The sequence below is a fragment of the Mus musculus genome, chromosome 3 (assembly GCF_000001635.26).
Source record: "Mus musculus strain C57BL/6J chromosome 3, GRCm38.p6 C57BL/6J".
NCBI lineage: Eukaryota > Metazoa > Chordata > Mammalia > Rodentia > Muridae > Mus > Mus musculus.
The window spans coordinates 106758657-106776713 of record NC_000069.6 but is presented as its reverse complement, the minus strand read 5'-3'; the positions used below and the strand labels follow the sequence as shown (position 1 = coordinate 106776713).

The 18057-nt window shown below is 36.5% G+C and overlaps 1 protein-coding gene across 1 annotated transcript in view; it reads left to right on the top strand.

Moving 5' to 3' along the window:
- The window catches only part of Cd53 (CD53 antigen), a 31289-nt gene extending 13436 nt beyond the window's left edge, over window positions 1–17853 (top strand). The window contains exons 2-8 of the mRNA NM_007651.3: window positions 5954–6032; window positions 7728–7916; window positions 8714–8788; window positions 9292–9387; window positions 13422–13502; window positions 14538–14621; window positions 15839–17853. Of these exons, the coding sequence (NP_031677.1) occupies window positions 5970–6032; window positions 7728–7916; window positions 8714–8788; window positions 9292–9387; window positions 13422–13502; window positions 14538–14621; window positions 15839–15910 (660 nt within the window). The 5' untranslated portion in view covers window positions 5954–5969 and the 3' untranslated portion in view covers window positions 15911–17853. The remainder of the gene's footprint in view (window positions 1–5953; window positions 6033–7727; window positions 7917–8713; window positions 8789–9291; window positions 9388–13421; window positions 13503–14537; window positions 14622–15838) is intronic.
- Window positions 17854–18057: the final 204 nt, after the last annotated feature.

Here is an 18057-nt window from a genome sequence, read left to right as displayed (position 1 = left end):
TTGAAAATTTTGCTGGGTATACTAGTCTAGGTTGGCATCTGTGGTTTCTTAGAGAATCAGTCTTTTCCCCTTCAATCTTTTAATATTCTTTGTTCTCTGTGTTTAGTGTTTTGATTATTATGTGGCAAGGGTACTTCCTTTTCTAATCTGTTTGGTGTTCTGTATGCTTCTTGTTCCTTTATAGAATCTCCTGTCTTAGGTTAGGAATATTTTCTATGATTTCACTGAAAATTTTTTCTTGGCCTTTGATATAGGCTTCATCTCTTTCATCTATACATATAGTTCTTTTTATAGTCTCCCAGATTTCCTGGATGTTTTGTTTTAGGATCTTTTTGTTTTAACAGGTTTCTTTGACTGGTATATCCATTTCTTCTATTGCATTGTCAATGCTTGAGATTCTCTCTTCATGTATTCTGTTGGTAATGCTTGCTTCTACAGTTCCTGTTTGAATTCTTTAGTCTTTCACTCTCAGAATTCCCTTAGCTTGTGTTTTCTCTATTAATTTACTTTCAATTTTGGGTCTTCAACAGTTTTATTTATTTCCTTCCATTTTTTTTCCTTCTCCTTGGATTTCTTTAAGAGACTTATTCATTTTCTCCTTAAGGACCTCTATCATATTCATAAAGGCTGTCTAAAGGTCTTTTTCTTGTGCTTCAGGTATTTTGGTATATTCAAGTCTTGCTGTTCTAGGATAGCTGGGCTCTAGGGGAGACATACTTCCTTGACTGTTGTGCTTTAATCCTGCATCTAGGAATCTGGGCTTGGGATAATTATAGGTCTAAGTGAGGATCTTTCGATTTTCCTTGTTGGGTGGGTGCTTTGTTTCTTGGCTTCTATTTCCTCTCTGTTGTGTTGTTTTATTGTTTGTTTGTTTTTGTTTGTTTTTATTTTTCTTTTTTTATTAGGTATTTTCTTCATTTACATTTCCAGTGTTATCCCAAAAGTCCCCCATACCCTTCCCCCCACTCCCACTTCTTGGCCCTGGCATTTCCCTGTACTGAGGCATATAAAGTCTGCATGACCAATGGGCCTCTCTTTCCACTGATGGCCGGATAAGGCCATCTTCTAATACATATGCAGCTAGAGACACCAGCTCCGGGGGGTACTGGTTATTTCATATTGTTGTTCCACTTATAGGGTTGCAGATCCCTTTAACTCTTTGGGTACTTTCTCTAGCCCCTCCATTGGGGGCCCTGTGATCCATCCAATAGCTGACTATGAGCATCACATGATATGTACTCACTGATAAGTGGATATTAGCCCAGATACTTAGGATACCCAATATATAAGATACAATTTGTGAAACACATGAAACTCAAGAAGAACGAAGGCCAAAGTGTGGACACTTTGCCCCTTCTTAGAATTGGGAACAAAACACCCATGGAAGGAGTTACAGAGACAAAGTTTGGAGCTGAGAAGAAAGGATGGACCATCTAGAGACTGCCATACGTGGAGATCCATCCCATAATCAGCCTCCAAATGCTTACACTATTGCATACACTAGCAACATTTTTCTGAAAGGACCCTGATATAGTTGTCTCTTGTGAGACTATGCCGGGGTCTAGCAAACACAGAAGTGGATCCTCTCTGTCTTTTTATGAGAATGTTATGGTGGTGTGTTGCCTCTTTTCCTGGCCTTCTTATCTAGTGTGTTCATAGGGAATGCCTTCTGGTGTTGGTGGCTCAGATATAGGGATGAGTTGAGAGAAGGAATGTTGGAGGATACGTTCTTTGTGATCAGTTGGTGATGGGGTGAGAGAGAAAAGGGATTCCAGGTATAGAACTGGTATTGAGTCTCAGGAGCAGTAGGAGAGGTGTGAGTCTGCCTTCAGCTTACTCATTGCCCTAGGAGGAGTAACTGTTTGCTTAGCAGGGGATTATTGCTCAGTTCGGGGGTTCGTAACAAAGAGAGAAGTAGGGGGAGGAAGATTAAAATGGGAAAAAAGATCTGGCTATTCTGATTAGGGCAGCAATAAACATATAACTCCCTGCAAATGCCCCCAAAACTTGTTGTCTACTCCACAGATACATGTAATTACTTTTTTGTAACAGAATCACATCATAGGTTGCATGATAGGTTGGCCCAGAACATGTGACAATCTTCTTGTCTTTGTTTGTGAGTGTTTACAAGCAAGTGTTAGGATTACATCATGTGCTATCTTTTATCTTTGTCTATTACCCCATCTTTTCCTTCTGTATTGACCTCCCTTCTTCCCTGGTGGACCCCCACACTATAATTATTAATTTAAAATATTATTTCTCTTTATTTTTGAGAGTTGTTTGGATGCATATTAATGCATTTTGACCATAACCACTTCCAAGCCTCCCAAAACATTTTCTTCCCAACATCATGAATCCAACTGAGTTCAGTCAATGTTGCTCATGTGTGCACTGATGTGGAGCATCTACTGGATCACTGGCAAATGATTAGTGGCCACACTTCCAAAAATCTTCATTTCCACTTTCTATTTAACACAACTCATCAAGTACAAGTGCAAGTAACTCCTTGGCCTCCTGAGATTTCCTAAATTCATGCTGGAATTTTATGGAGGGCACCAGTGCAGATAATCACATTTGCTGTGAGTTAATGATACCATATTTCCAATACATGAATTTTCATTCTTCTTTCCTAGAGTCAATGTTACTGCTATTACAAACTTCATCTTTATATTTATTCTTAACTTCATATAATATTGTTCTTCACAGTCAAGTACCTATTAAAGACTTTTTAAAAATGTGATTGTTCACTTTTCAGTACTGTGACAAAAAACCCCAACCAACCATCCATCCAAACAACCAACCAACCAACCAACCAACCAAACAAACAAACAAACAAACAAACAAAAAACTCAAGGAAATCAACTGAAATGAGGAAAATTTCACTTTGAGTCATACTTTTAAAGATGTGGTTACTGGTCCTTGTTATTTGGGGTGTGTTCTGAGGCTCAAACATTGTGGTAGAAGCACAGAAGAGATCAAAATTATTTACTTACAATATTTGAGCAAGAGAGAGAGAAAGGGAGAAAGAGAAGACAGGGAGGAGAGCAAGAGACATATAAAAAGATAAAACCTGCAATGGCATGTACCCAATGGCCTAAATCTTGAAAACATGGTCCACATCCCAAAGAATCAAGCACCTTTGGATAACATTATCAGCTGGAGACCAAGTTTTCATTTAACACATGAGTCCTTTGAGACCATTTAACATCCAAACAACAGCTGACAAGAAAACATGGCCTATTTTTCTATGAAAGTCATGTTGTTTTGCCTCTGGTCTAACAATTTACCTGGAAATTTTCTCTATTTCTCATAGTGTGGATCTTCTAGATAGAAATTCCCACAGCTTCTGTATATGTTATAGTTACATCTTAAGTGTCATGCATAAATCTCATATATTTTATATTCTTCATATTTTATATTTCTTTTTTGTGAATATTTATTGAATATAAAATCCTGAGATGACATTTTTGTATGTTTTAATACTTTAAACAAGTTTCTCCACTCTCCTGGATTGACTGTTTTCTGATAAGTCTGTTCTTATTCTTATATTAGCTCCTTAGTGTCTAATATATCTTGTTTCTTTTGGCTATTTTAAGATTTCATTTTTATCATTGGTTGAGTAATTTATAATAATTTTACTATGGAGTATAATTTTTTATACTTGGATTTCATTGAGGTTCTTTGACATAAGTAAATTATTTTAATCTAGTCATAATTTATTATGGATATTAATTCTTCAAACATTTTTCTCTCTGTTCCTTTGGGGACCCCCATTACATAGAAACTATGATACTCAATATTGTTTCTTCATTTAGAAGTGCTCTATTATTTAAATTTTTGTTGTCTGTCCTTTTTTGATATTTTTCTCACTACCTTAAAGTTCATTAATTTTTTCTTATGTAATATCTACTCTTCCATTAATATATTCTAGTATATTTTCATTTTAGGCATTGCAGTTTTATCTTTAGCAGGCAAGTTTGCACATGTGTATTCATGTGCATGCACACACAGGCACACACACACACACACACACACACACACATGCGCACACATACACTTATATACATGTAGGAACTCATTATGCAACCTAGGATGACCTTAAGTTGTTAACTCTCTAGCCTAATTATCCCCAGCATTGGGATTACAGGCCTATGCCATCATTTGCACATCTTGAAATGAGAGATTAACATGGTTTATTTAGATGGGCATTGTCTAGATATAATTCTCATTCCCTCTCCCCCTCCCTCTCTCCCTCCCTCTCTCCCTCCCTCTCTCCCTCCTTCCCTCTCTCCTTCCTTCCTTCCTTCCTTCCTTCCTGCCTTCCTGCCTTCCTGCCTTCCTGCCTTCCTGCCTTCCTGCCTTCCTGCCTTCCTGCCTTCCTGCCTTCCTTCCTCTATTTCTCTCCATTCTCTCTTTCTTGCTTATTTCATTTGTCTTGCTTGTCACCACCTATATGTGTAGTGTACTGTCCAATGGCATAAGTCAAAGAATGATAGAGCTGGACACCTGATGTACTCCTCTGGCGCACACATATACATATATACATATACCATTTATATATATCATACACATTCACAGAGTGGTGTCTGCTAAAATGATAGTGTCACTTAAAAGACTGTGCTCATATTGTGGTCTTTTTAAAATTTTACAATATATATTTGTGTGTCTAATTTCTGCTACAACACTGACATCTACTGGAAAATGTCTAATCCTTACTCATTGTCATATTTAGAACAGAAATATAGATGGTTGTATATAAAAGGGTAAATGAAGCATAGATATATCTTCTCACACTTTCATATGGAGAGGCTTTACAGACAATTCAATAAGAAATGATGAAAAAAAAAGGCCATGAATTAAAAGGAAAGTGGGAAAGTGTATATGAGAGGGTTTGGAGGGAGGACAGGGAAGAGAGAAATATTGTAATTAAAATACAGTTACAAAAATAAAACAATAACAACACATTTAGGATGTAATGAATATCAAGACAGTTAAGGAAGTGTCTGTTCAGGTCACTAGCCTTCTTCCCTGACCGATCAACCAATTCTGACCTCAAAGGCTGTTTTCTTGAGTAGCCAGACATTAGTCACTGATGTCACCCAGGACCAAAAGCACTGGCTTACTTTGTGTCCCTGTGACACATCTTTTTGTAAGAATGGCTCTATTGTTGGGTCATGGGTTTACTATAATACCAAACATGGCTTGCTGTATTGGAAAACATTTAGCTTTCAAGATGATAGCTTTTCAAATGGGGCTTCAATTTTCAACATGTGAAATTGGGGGTTTGGGAAAAATTTTCCAGATAAGAGAAAGCTTAAACACAAGATGGTGGTGATGATCCTTGGACTCTGAGCACTCTCATTTTGGAGTATGTGATGCTATCTTATAATACCAAATTCATCTACAAAAGCCTATACTCAACAAAACTGGAAAATCCGGATGAAATGAACAATTTTCTAGACAGATTCCAAATACCAAAGTTAAATCAGGATCAAATAAACAATCTAAACAGTCCCATCACCCCTCAAGAAATAGAAGAAGTCATTAATAGTCTCCCAACCAAAAAAAGCCCAGGACCAGATGGATTTAGTGCCTTTAGACCTTCAAAGACTTAATACCAATACTCTTCAAACAATTTCACAAAATAGAAACAGAGGAACACTACCCAATTTGTTCTATGAAGCCACAATTACTCTGATACCAAAACCACACAAAGACACAACAAAGAAAGAGAACTTCAGGCCAATTTTCCTTATGAGTATTGATGCAAAAATACTCAATAAAATTCTTGCAAACTGAATCCAAGAACATATCAAAACTATCATCCACCATGGTCAAACAGCCTTCATCCAAGGGATACAGGGATGGTTCAATATAAGGAAACCCATCAATGTAATCCTCTATATAAACAAATTCATCTAGAAATTCTTTTATTCTTCCTTTTGTTTTTTAGGGCATACTATCCCAGCATGGGCATGAGCAGCCTGAAATTGCTGAAATATGTTCTGTTTATCTTTAACTTGCTTTTTTGGGTAAGTACCCCCTTTTGAAATATCTGAAATAATAATCTTTCATTCTAGCTAAGCTGTCCTTCCTTAAGGAAGAGTATAGTACAGAATGTGAACTGTGCATGCCTGGGTAATATCTAGAACACTTTACCTAGGCACAAATCAGTAATAATTTCCTCACTTTCTGCCATTGTGTGACACCATAAGTCTACAAAATTGAAAAATATCAGTGCAAGTAATAATGAAGTTGTGCAGACTCTCTGGGGATTTAGGGATGCATTACAAATAGCTGGCATCTGTAAAACAAATCGACTACAATTTGGGTATTAAATTCTACCCTCTCCTCTTCCCCAGTGGCATGGGAGAATACTGACAGAAAATTCTTACTGAAGTTCTATTTCTAAATTTAAAAAACATACATCTATGCTGACTTCTGTGGTATCTAGGTTCATTTCTTCAGTCATCCTGGTCAGCATGTGTTATTTATAGTTTTCTTTATGACAATCATTCTGATGGGATGGAATAGAGTCTTCATGTAGTTTTGATGTAGCTAGAGATGTTGAACATTTTGTCACTTAATTATTGACTGTTTGGAGCTGGGCAGTGATGGCGCACACCTTTAGTCCCAGCACTTGGGAGGCAGAGGCAGACAGATTTCTGAGTTCAAGGCCAGCCTGGTCTACAAAGTGAGTTCCAGGACAGCCAGGGCTACACAGAGAAACCCTGTCTCGAAAACCAATATATATATATATGTTACCAATATATATATTTTACTTCTCATTTTGTCTCCAAAAGAATCATAGTCACCTTACAGCAAAGACAGATGCCCATCCATACTTTCACTCTACCATTATCAATAGCTAAATTGTTTTCAGAGACTGTATATCCATCAACAGGTGACTGTATGCATGTACATGTCTAAATATGGTATATGTACATAATAGATCTTTCCCTAGCCACAATGAAGAATGAAATCATGCAGAAAAATACATGAAACTTGAGGTTACTTGGAAATAAGTCATTCCTACTTAGAAAAGTACTTCATCTTCCTTCATTTGTGGAAGCTAAGAAAAATATGAAAAACGTTTAATTAAAAGGGGGACTATTAGAAGTGAGAAGGAGGAAATGCAAAAGAGAAAGCAGATAAGAAAGATTAATAGAACAGTGAATATGTTTAAAGTACATTATGTGCTTGATGTGTAGAAATATAACAAAAACTTTTTGTATAGTTAACATAGACTAATAAAAATGTAAAGTTTACAGACACACATATCCTTATGCTTGATAATTAACATGAAAAGAAGAGGTGAATATCATTATAAGTTTGGTTTCTTTTATAGTCTTCCTATCAAGATGACCTTCCTCAAAGAGAGTGATTCTTCTAATGGCAATACTCTCCAAAGGAAAGGATGTGTGTGGCCAATTGAGTGGATAAGAGAATAGCTAAAGTATTAAGTTAGGCTTTTATATAGTGAAGGTAGTAGATAATCTTTTCTTGGTATCTGGAAGTGTGTAGTAAAAGATATCAGTGTGATTCTATATGAAGAAACCAGTATTTCCTTTCTATTATGATAGTGGGGAACTTAGTAAAGAGTCTTGAGTCATGAGTCTTGAGTCAGCAAAACCAGGTAACACTGATCTCAAGAAGGTGAGAGTATAAATAAAGAGATATTTAAGAACAATATTAACCTTAGAATGCAATGGTTTTCTTCCTTTCAGGTCTGTGGCTGTTGCATTTTGGGCTTTGGCATCTATTTCCTGGTCCAAAATACCTATGGAGTACTCTTCCGTAACCTTCCCTTCCTGACACTTGGCAACATTCTGGTCATTGTGGGATCCATTATCATGGTAGTTGCCTTCTTGGGTTGCATGGGCTCAATCAAGGAAAATAAGTGCCTGCTTATGTCGGTGAGTCATTGTAGCAGCTGTGATATTCTGAGTTTGGGTAGATGATGGCTCAAATTTGGGGTAATATGTTTCATGGTATATTACTTTTGGGAAACACCTACAATCAAGAGCAGTGAGTCACACAGTGGTGGCACATGTCTTTAGTTCCAGCATTCAGGAGTCAGAGGCAAGTGGATCTCTGAGTTTGGTGCCAACTTAGCCTACAGAGCAAGGTATACAGAACAGTCAGGGTTACACAAAGAATCTCTGTTTCTGGAAAAAAGAGCAGAGGGGCAATAAACACACAGATTACATACTATTATACATTATACTATATGCTATTCTATCTCTTATCCACTCAATTGGCCACACACATCCTTTCCTTTGGAGAGTATTGCCATTAGAAGAGTCACTCTCTTTGAGGAAGGTCATCTTGATAGGAAGACTATAAAAGAAACCAAACTTATAATGATATTCACCTCTTCTTTTCATGTTAATTATCAAGCATAAGGATATGTGTGTCTGTAAACTTTACATTTTTATTAGTCTATGTTAACTATACAAAAAGTTTTTGTTATATTTCTACACATCAATTACATATTACTCATATGACAACCTATGAAAAGTGCACCCACAGTGCCTTGGGCCCTCCCATACCAGTCAACATAAAAACAACCCCTGACAAGTATCCCCACAGGCTAACTTGACTTGAGGCACATGCACACATACACATATTTTTAGACCTGTTTGCCACCAAAGCAGAGAGAGGTAGATCAGAAGCAGATCCATGCTTTGATAATTTTTCTGCTTTATCACAGTTCTTTGTTCTGCTGCTGATTATTCTCCTTGCTGAGGTGACCATAGCCATCCTGCTCTTTGTGTATGAACAAAAAGTAAGTTATGAAAACATGACCTCCTCTCTTATTGCTGAGAAGGGGAATACACAGTGGAGAAGTTAGTAAAACCAAACCAGTACTAAGTTATACAAATGAAGTAAGAGAATGAGAGATCAACTGCAATTGAGAGAAAAAATGTCATGAAGATTATATTTGAATGATGCCTTAAAGAGAAGATGAAGCAAGTTTGTCTTCTTCTTGGCCATGTTTCTCTGTGTTTCTGCTAGTCTTCTCAGTAATGTATAACCTTGGCTTTGGTTGTTTAACTTTTTTCTTTGTAAAACTATAGTTCTGGAAGGGTAAAAGTCAATTATGTATATCTTCCTTAGATCCCACATAATCCTCAGCTTCTCTTCTTATATAATCTCCCAAACCCCATTTTCATAGCTCTAACTCCTTGATGAGGATGGGGCATCAATTTGGTCTACTAGAATTTTCTTATTTCTTGAATTCGTCTTGTTTTTATTATGTCTTCTCTGGTACATCATGATTTGCCACAGCTCAACACTTTAGTGGCTGAGGGTCTGAATGACAGCATCCAACATTATCACTCTGACAACAGCACTATGAAGGCATGGGACTTCATCCAGACACAAGTAAGTACATAAAGAATCTTGCTCAGATGAGTCAGACTGAAAGACTAGACCCTGGAAACAAGTATATCTTTCCTAAAGGTTTCAGACTCTAAGATATTCAGTTCTAAAGTCCAAAGAATGTCTTTGCTCTCAGAGGCAGGCAGGTATAGGAGTTAGTCCAGTTGATACAAAAATTGCTGCATTCTATTCCATTCTTTACCAACTCACATAAAATCATTGCTTTAGCCCTAACAGAATAAAAAGAAGATTCAAATAAATCATATTGGATTGGATTGGCTACTTATTCTCCAAAATTTTATTAAAATGGCAGCAAAATATAAGAAACTTATTTTAAATGTCCAGCTCACCAAAGTTATATTTTTACCTAGTCCTCTAGTATCACATTCCCCAAACTTCTTCCAAACCCATGAACATATACCAACTCTGCATTCTTGCCTTAGAATGTTAGGGAACAAACATGAGCTAGAGAGCAAAGCACAGGCATGATCTATGTCTCAAAAGGTATCAACATTTTCTCCCATGATGGATTAATATGGAGTAGATGATAATAACATAGGAAATTACAAAATACAAATAAGAACAGGAGGACTTGGAAAAGTTACAACCTCTCTAGATTTCAAATTCCTCATTTGTTTCAATTCAGCCTTTAAGTCCCTCTTAAAGTTCAAACAACAACAAAAATCTTTTGTTACATGTCACCATCTTCACATTGACTTGGTCACAGTCACCTCATTTAATCCCCTAAACATTTTTTCTAAAATATTCTAAAGCAAATTAAATACTGAACCTTCCATCATCTCACCCACTAAATATCACTAAAGAGTCTGGGTCAGTGGTTAAGATCCCTTATTGCTTTGCCAGAAGATCTGGATTTTATAGCACATACATGGTTTCTCATAACTTCCTGGAACTACAATTTCAAATGATCTGAAGCCATTTTCTGGCTTCCATATGCTCCCACATACATGTAGTGAACATACAGTCACACATGCATACACACACACACACACACATACACACACACACACACACACACACACATGCACACACACCTACATGTAAATCGTCAAATATCAATAACACTCTATATTCCAATTATTCCAATTTTCTCTAAAAAATTTCAACTGATTTGAACAAATTAAAATCTAAAAGAGGTCCAAATATTCCATTTGGAGAGCATGTATAAAACTTTTAAAAATTATTTAACAGCATACCACTTAATTTTATGTATATGTGAACAAAAATTAGGTTATATGTCCTATAGATTAAAGTATTTTCTGTATCTGGCTGGTTTATTCACACAGATATTTTGATGTCAGGAAATCTGTTTCCCAGAAGTACTGTAAACCTAGAGGCTTGATGTCTCACTCTCTCTTCCCCTCTCTTCTTTTAAATTAGTATTTTTATTGAGAATTTTATACAATGTATTCTATTATATTCACCCCTCAACTCCTCTCAAATCCACCCCATTTCTATACTCATTCAAATTTGTATCCTCATTTTATTTATAAAATCACTGAGATCAGTTGATGCTGCCTATGTACTTTTCAGTAAGATCATTCCCAGGAATGCACTTCACCTGCCTGTGGTTATATCCTTAAAGAAAGCAGGGTCTCTTTCTTCCAGCATCAATTGCCAATAACTCTAGCTAGGGATGGGACTTCCTGCCCATTCTACCCTTCATGATTGTTCTGGTTTTGTGAACACTGACACAACTGCTGTGAGTTCCTATGTGAAACTGCACTATTGTGTTTACAAAATACTGTTTCCTTATAGCCATGTACCACTTCTGGCTCTTAGACCTTTCTGCCCACTCTTCCACATGGATGTCTCAACCTTGGGAGAAGATTCTGCAATATAGATGTCCAGTTTGGGGATGAATACCCCATTGTTTCTTATTCTCTACACCTTGACCAGTTGTGGGTCTCTGTATTAACCACCATCTACTAAATGAAGTTTCCTTGTTGATGGTTCAATGATCACTCATTCTGGATAGATTAACAAGTCATTAGAAATTGATTTGATATTATATCCATTTAGCAAAATAATACTAGTAGGTTCTCCACAAGGGGCCATATAACCTACTTGGTCAAAGATTCATGGCCCCCAAAATGATTCCAGGCATGTGTCCTAACATATAATATGTCTTAAATCCAAGAAGAAAGTTATTAGCTTAAACCCACAACATTTGCATCATGACAAGGGTAATCATTATTATAGCTCTCAGAGCCCACAACTCTATAAGATATAGGATTAGTTTTTCTCCTCTGGTAGCTTTCATAGAACCTTCCAGCATTATGAAATCTAGCCATTAGCAATCAAACTTCCTTGGAGAATATTTTGGGTATATGCCCAGGTCATCTGGTAACACTATGTCCAATTTTCTGAGGAACCATGATACTGATTTCCAGAGTGGTTGCACCAGCTTGAAATCCTACTACCAATGAAGGAATGTTCATCTTTCTCCACATCCACCCCCCCCAGCATCTGCTGTCACCTGATCTTAGCCATTCTGATGTAGGATTGGTAAAGATCTTTTCCAAATATGTTGGTTGCCGTTTTGTCCTATTGACAGTGTCCTTTGCTTACAGAAGCTTTGAAATTTTATGAGATCCCATTTGTCAATTCTTGATCTTTCAGCATAAGCCATTGGTGTTCTTTCTGTTCAGGAATTTTTCCTCTGTGCCCATATGTTCAAGGCTCTTCCCCACTTTCTCCTCTATAAGTTTCAGTGTATCTGGTTTTATGTGGATGTCCTTGATCCACTTGGAAATGAGCTTTGTACAAAGAGATAAGAATGGCTCAATTTGCATTCTTCTACATGCTGGCTGCCAGTTGAACCAGCACCATTTGTTGAAAATGCTGTCTTTTTTCCACTGGATGGTTTTATGTCCTTTTTCAAAGAACAAGTGACCATAGGTGTGTGGGTTCATTTCTGGGTCTTCAATTCTATTCCACTGATCTTTCTGCCTGTCTCTGTAACAATACCTTACAGAAATACAGCTTGAGGTCAGGTACCAGAAGTTCTGTTATCGTTGAGAATAGCTTTCACTAAAACCCATTACATTCCTTAATATTTATACCTATATGGAAACTTTTACAGCAGTATGTTTCCACATTTTTTTCAGAAGCTCTTATTGTTAGTTAACCCTTCCATTATTCCATCTGCTATACTTCCCTTTCATCCTACATAACTATCCCTATTCCATTTTTCTCCTCTATATGACAGAATTCTATCATCTCTTTTCTGAGATTATCCCCATTCCCCTCTACTAGTTTCCTGACCTCTATCTTTACTCCAATTTCAACAAATAATCTAAACATTCAACGCTAGCATCCACATATAGAAGAAAATATGTGATTTTTTTTCTAAGTCTAGTTTACATTCCTCAGGATGATTGTTTCTATCTTCATCCATTTACCTAAAAGGTTCTTAATTTAATTTTTCTTAAGAACTTAATCATATTCCATTGTTAAGTGTACTACATTTTGAATATGCATTTTATTAGTTGATAAACATTTGGCTGTTTATGCTTTCTAGCTACTGTGAATAGAGTATCAATAGAAATAGATGAGTCAGTGTCTCTTTAGTAGGATATAGCATCTTTTGAGTGTATATCCAAGAGTGGTATAGCTGGATCATATGTTTCTACCATATGTAATACCACCATACCTCGTACTTCCCGTTTTTCTCATCTAAGCAGGTATCTAATTATCCTGTTATTCAATAATCTCAAGAATCAATGTAGATTTAGTTCTGTGTTATAAGATCTCTGGGTAGAAAGCACTTGGTAGGTAAAATGCATAAGCGGAGCATGTCATTTAAACTTTCTAGAGGTCTTTTGTGGATAAAATGGTATAACAGACTTATGAACATTTAGTTCCAAAGAGTCTGTAGCAGTAGACCAATTCTGAATTTTCTTTTCTGGAGTCAGACCTGAAAGATAAGCATACTCTTTTATATAATGCCTAGTTTTTTTGTCTTGTTTTTCTGCTGATTTCCTAATCATCATGTTTGGGGAACTTACTTCCAGCTGCAGTGTTGTGGTGTAAATGGCTCAAGTGATTGGACCAGTGGTCCACCATCTTCCTGCCCATCAGGTGCAGATGTTCAGGTAATTTTCCTGTTATTGGCTTCTTTGTTGAAACTTTTAATTACTCAAGAAGGTGTTCTAGAAAGCACATAAGCCTTCCACCAAGAAACATGGAACTTTGAACACCAGCAGCAGCAGCACCACCTCCAACAACAAGAATGAGCAGGGAACCGCTCCCCCGCCCCCCAATAACTATAGATGCTTCCAAAATCTAGGAGCAAGTTAATCCAGTTAAGTGACTCTATGAAGAATCTTTTGTTACACAACTAACTCATTGTGTGTGTGGTGGGTAGGTTGTATAAAAATAGCCAAGAGATGTATCTATCTTGAACAAAAGATAGTTCTTCTTTTGTTCAACGTATAATTTACAGAATCAGTGTATACTAGCTTGTTTTCTCTTTTGGAGAAGGCAGATCCATTCCTTTTGTGAAATGAGTTAAATGTAAGTGGGGCAATGAGAGCTTGGGAAAAAGAGTGTTTTAGAAACTACCATGACTCTTAATTTTGGGTCTTTCTTTAAGTAGGAGAAACCAGTCATCTTCAAGTAAACCAAGTAAACTTAGTAAACTAAGATCTTGTCTTGATCCCATGTTGCCTTTTCCTGAGTTTGGAAATCTACAGAGGTGTTTAGGTCCACTGGGTTGGAGTAGTGTTGGTAGGGGCTGGGGTAACATGGCAACTAACAGTCAACAAGTCTGAAATTTTATAGGGTTTTGATACTGGTTATTGAAGCTATATTGAGATGTATCTTGATCCAAAGATAACAAAACCTATAATTTCATATATTAATCTAAGATAATCACTGAGTGTTCAAATGATGTAGTAAGAAGATGTGCTCTGACTTATATCTGAGGGCTAGTTTAACTTAGTTAGGAGGTAAGAGTTCTGTGTTAGGTACAAGTATATTGATAATATCTGGAGAAATGTCACTGACTTAATGTTCTCTACTTTATGTCTGTTTCTTCAAACAAGCAGGCAAATAAAAACATAACATCTGCATCTTGATAAAGTTGACATGTTGAATGGTATCATTAATGCCTATAATTCCCCCCCCAGGGTTGCTATAATAAGGCAAAATCGTGGTTTCACTCCAATTTCTTGTATATTGGAATCATTACCATCTGTGTATGTGTGATACAGGTAAGAGCTTAATCCCAGGAGCCCTATAAGGATTAACTGAGTTAAATCACAAAACCTTAGAGAAGTACTAGGGAAGCAGAATGGGGCAGTAAATATTATATTATTGATGAGTTACTCTAGCCAAGGAACAAATGATTATGTTATCAATTCAATTTAATGCATCCAGAAAATTTGTTACAGGAATTGTGTATGTATGTATGTATGTATGTATGTATGTATGTATGCACATATATCAAGTCAAGCAGCACAGTCATCTATTGAATGGAACACAGGGTCCCCAGTGAAGGAGCTAGAGAAAGTACCCAAGGAGCTAAAGGGGTCTGCAACCCTAGAGGAGGAACAATAATATGAACTAACCAGTACTCACCTGAGCTTGTGTCTCTAGTTGCATATGTAGCAGAGGATGGCCTGGTCAGCCATCAATGGGAGGAGAGGCCCCTTGGTCTTGTGAAGATTATATGCCCCAGTACAGGGGGATGCCAGGGCCAGAAAGTGAGAGTGGGTGGGTTGGGGAGCAGGGCATGGGGAGGGTATAGGAGACTTTCGGAGAGGAAACTAGGAAAGGGGATAGCATTTGAAATGTAAAGGAAGAAAATATCTAATAAGTAAAAAAAAAAATCAACAAGCAGAATCCCACTTTAGTCACTAACTTAGCTGGTCTGGAAGTGATTAAGATAAAATATCTCACTTAAAAACCTGGCCTTCTATGTTAAGAAGGAAGTGATGATGGAAATTTGAATTACTTTTCCTTTGTGCTTGTACCTGGTTTGACTAGTGAAAGGTGAGTTTTGTCTTGTTTTGATATGTGATATTCATAACACTTTTCTACCCAATATTGGGCATATTCTAAATTACTTAAGATTTAGTCAAGAAATAAAAGGAAGATGAAATAAAGGAAACATAAGGCTTTGGCAGAGTTGACTTATTTTTCTTGTACTGTTCCCTGAGGGTAACTTGAATATATAGCTTAGTTTCTGACTTCTTAAAAGATAAAAAATGTTTTCAAGAGTGACTTTTCTATAATACTACAATTGTCCCCATTTTGTCTCTAATGTTATTCTTAAACTTAAAAAGAGTAATTATGTAGTTGGGAGTGGTGTTTGGAGAGTGTTCACAGTGTGATGGAAATCTTGTTTTTCTGTGTTAGCAAACTCCAGAACTGTGGGAGAAATGTTTTCTCTGATGAAGACCTCATATTTTCTCAATTCTCTTCTCAGGTGCTGGGAATGTCCTTTGCACTGACACTCAACTGCCAGATTGACAAAACAAGCCAGGCTTTAGGGCTGTGACTTGCAACTTCCCCCTGCTTAAGTGACTTATTCCTCTCTAGAAAGTCAAAGCATCCATTCCATGAGAACTTAAACAATTACCTGCCTGACTGGCATTTTGGCTTCTTCTTATTCCATCTTTGACTGGATCTCTGTCTTATACACATCCACTGAAGAGAATATTTGTCATGGACTTCCCATATCAAGCAGAAGACAAACATTAACCAACTGATAGCAGTAACCATATCCCTTAAAGATGGTGAAACATACCTGGGTGTTTTTGGTTTTTTTTTTTTTTTTACATACTTGGGTATTTTTTTTAAAGAGACACTGTAGCACTGGTGGCTTGAGATCCACTGCCAGCTGCTGGTGTGGTTATTTCTCAGAGTACTAGCCTAGCAAATGTGAGCCCTTGAGTTTAGCCCCAAATACTACAAAAAAGAGGTCCAAGTTTAAATGTTAGTCTCCTAACAACTGTCAAATCAATTTCTAGCCTCTAAATCTTGCTACTTCCACTCTACAAAGTCACATAAGAGAGAAGCTGATGGAAATTTTTGAGTCCCATTCATTAGATAATTGACATACTCAGTTTCCTTTTGAACACAGTCCTTGGTAATAGGAATCATACAGAAATCTTTTATTTCTGGAAAATATTCCAATTTCTTTGTCTTATTGATTTTGTTCCATCCATCCATCCAGAAAAGATTATTCCCATCCTATTGTTAGTCAGTCTGGTAGCCTTGAATTACATTGCCATAAAACAACCCAGAAGTATTAATATCTCCAGTGTGTTAGCTGATAATCACATCCATGTCTATGTTTTATTTCTCTATTAAATAAGGTTCTGTTAATGTACCATTTTAACCTGTTAATAAACAAAAGTTTATAATCACTATCCATCAAACATTTGACTCATTCTGATATTTCTGTTACAAGCCAAATATATGTTATATTTCTGTATAACAAATTAGTTCAAAATGTAGTGGCTAAGAACCTATATATTTGTTTTATAAATTGACTGATTTAAAGACAGCATTTTGCTATGTAGCCCAGGCTGTCTTGGAACTTACTATATGACCAAAGATGGCACCAAACTCATGATTACCCTGCTTTTAACTTCTGAATATTAGAATTACAGTTAAGTGCTACTAAGTCAGAACAAACATTTATTGTCTGATGGCTTTATGTAATCAGGAGTGTGGAAGTAGCTTAGAAAAATGATTATAGATAGTTGTTTCTTGCATATAGTGATTAAGTGGTCAGCCATATCTTCCATCATCTCATGTCTCATTGGAAAATTAATCCATTGTCATGTTCTCATATAGTTGTAATGAACCTCATATAATGGCCACACATAAGTTTATATGGGTAGTTTCGTGAATAATGAGACAGGTAAGACATAAAATGATAGGTAGCATCCAAGACAAAAGTCATAGCACTTTTATAACTTAACCCAGAAATGATGGCATCAGTTATTCTGGGTCAAAAGTTCAATTTCCACCCAGGGCAAAATTACACAACAGGCATATGACTTCTAGGAAGTTGAGATCATTGATGGCCACATGAGAGATTGCTAACCATCTCATGCTTACTATGTCAAAAAATATGGTGTACTTGTCTATATTATGTATATACATAACTATATTCTATAAAGTAAAAAATTAGAACACATATAATGCCTAATTTATAGAACTCACAAGAATAGAAAATAATTGGTTTTTGTTTTAGAAATGTTCTGTAGAATTCTCTGACTTGCTTTAAGGAAAACTGGTTATTTTCGTGGTGCTCTATAGGGAAAATATCTATTGCATTTTCTGAGTCATATAAAGAGTCATGTATTCCTCTTTGTTCAGACTAACACTTAGTGGTGACATTACCAGTAAGTTTTCCTGCCTAATGCCTGAGCTTTGTTCTTAGCTCTACTTTGTTCTTCACTCCCAATAAAATGTTATGGAGTTCTAAGGATTTACCTATCAAGTATTACTAAATCTATCTATCTCATCATCTTAGTCCTTGAAGTCTTTCAATAGCCCATTGTATTAGTCAGGGTTCTCCAGAGTCACAGAACTAATGGAATGTCTCTTTATATTGAGGGAATTTATTATGATGACTTACAGTCTTTAGTCCAACTAACCCAACAATGGTCAGCTGTGAATGGGAGGTTCAAG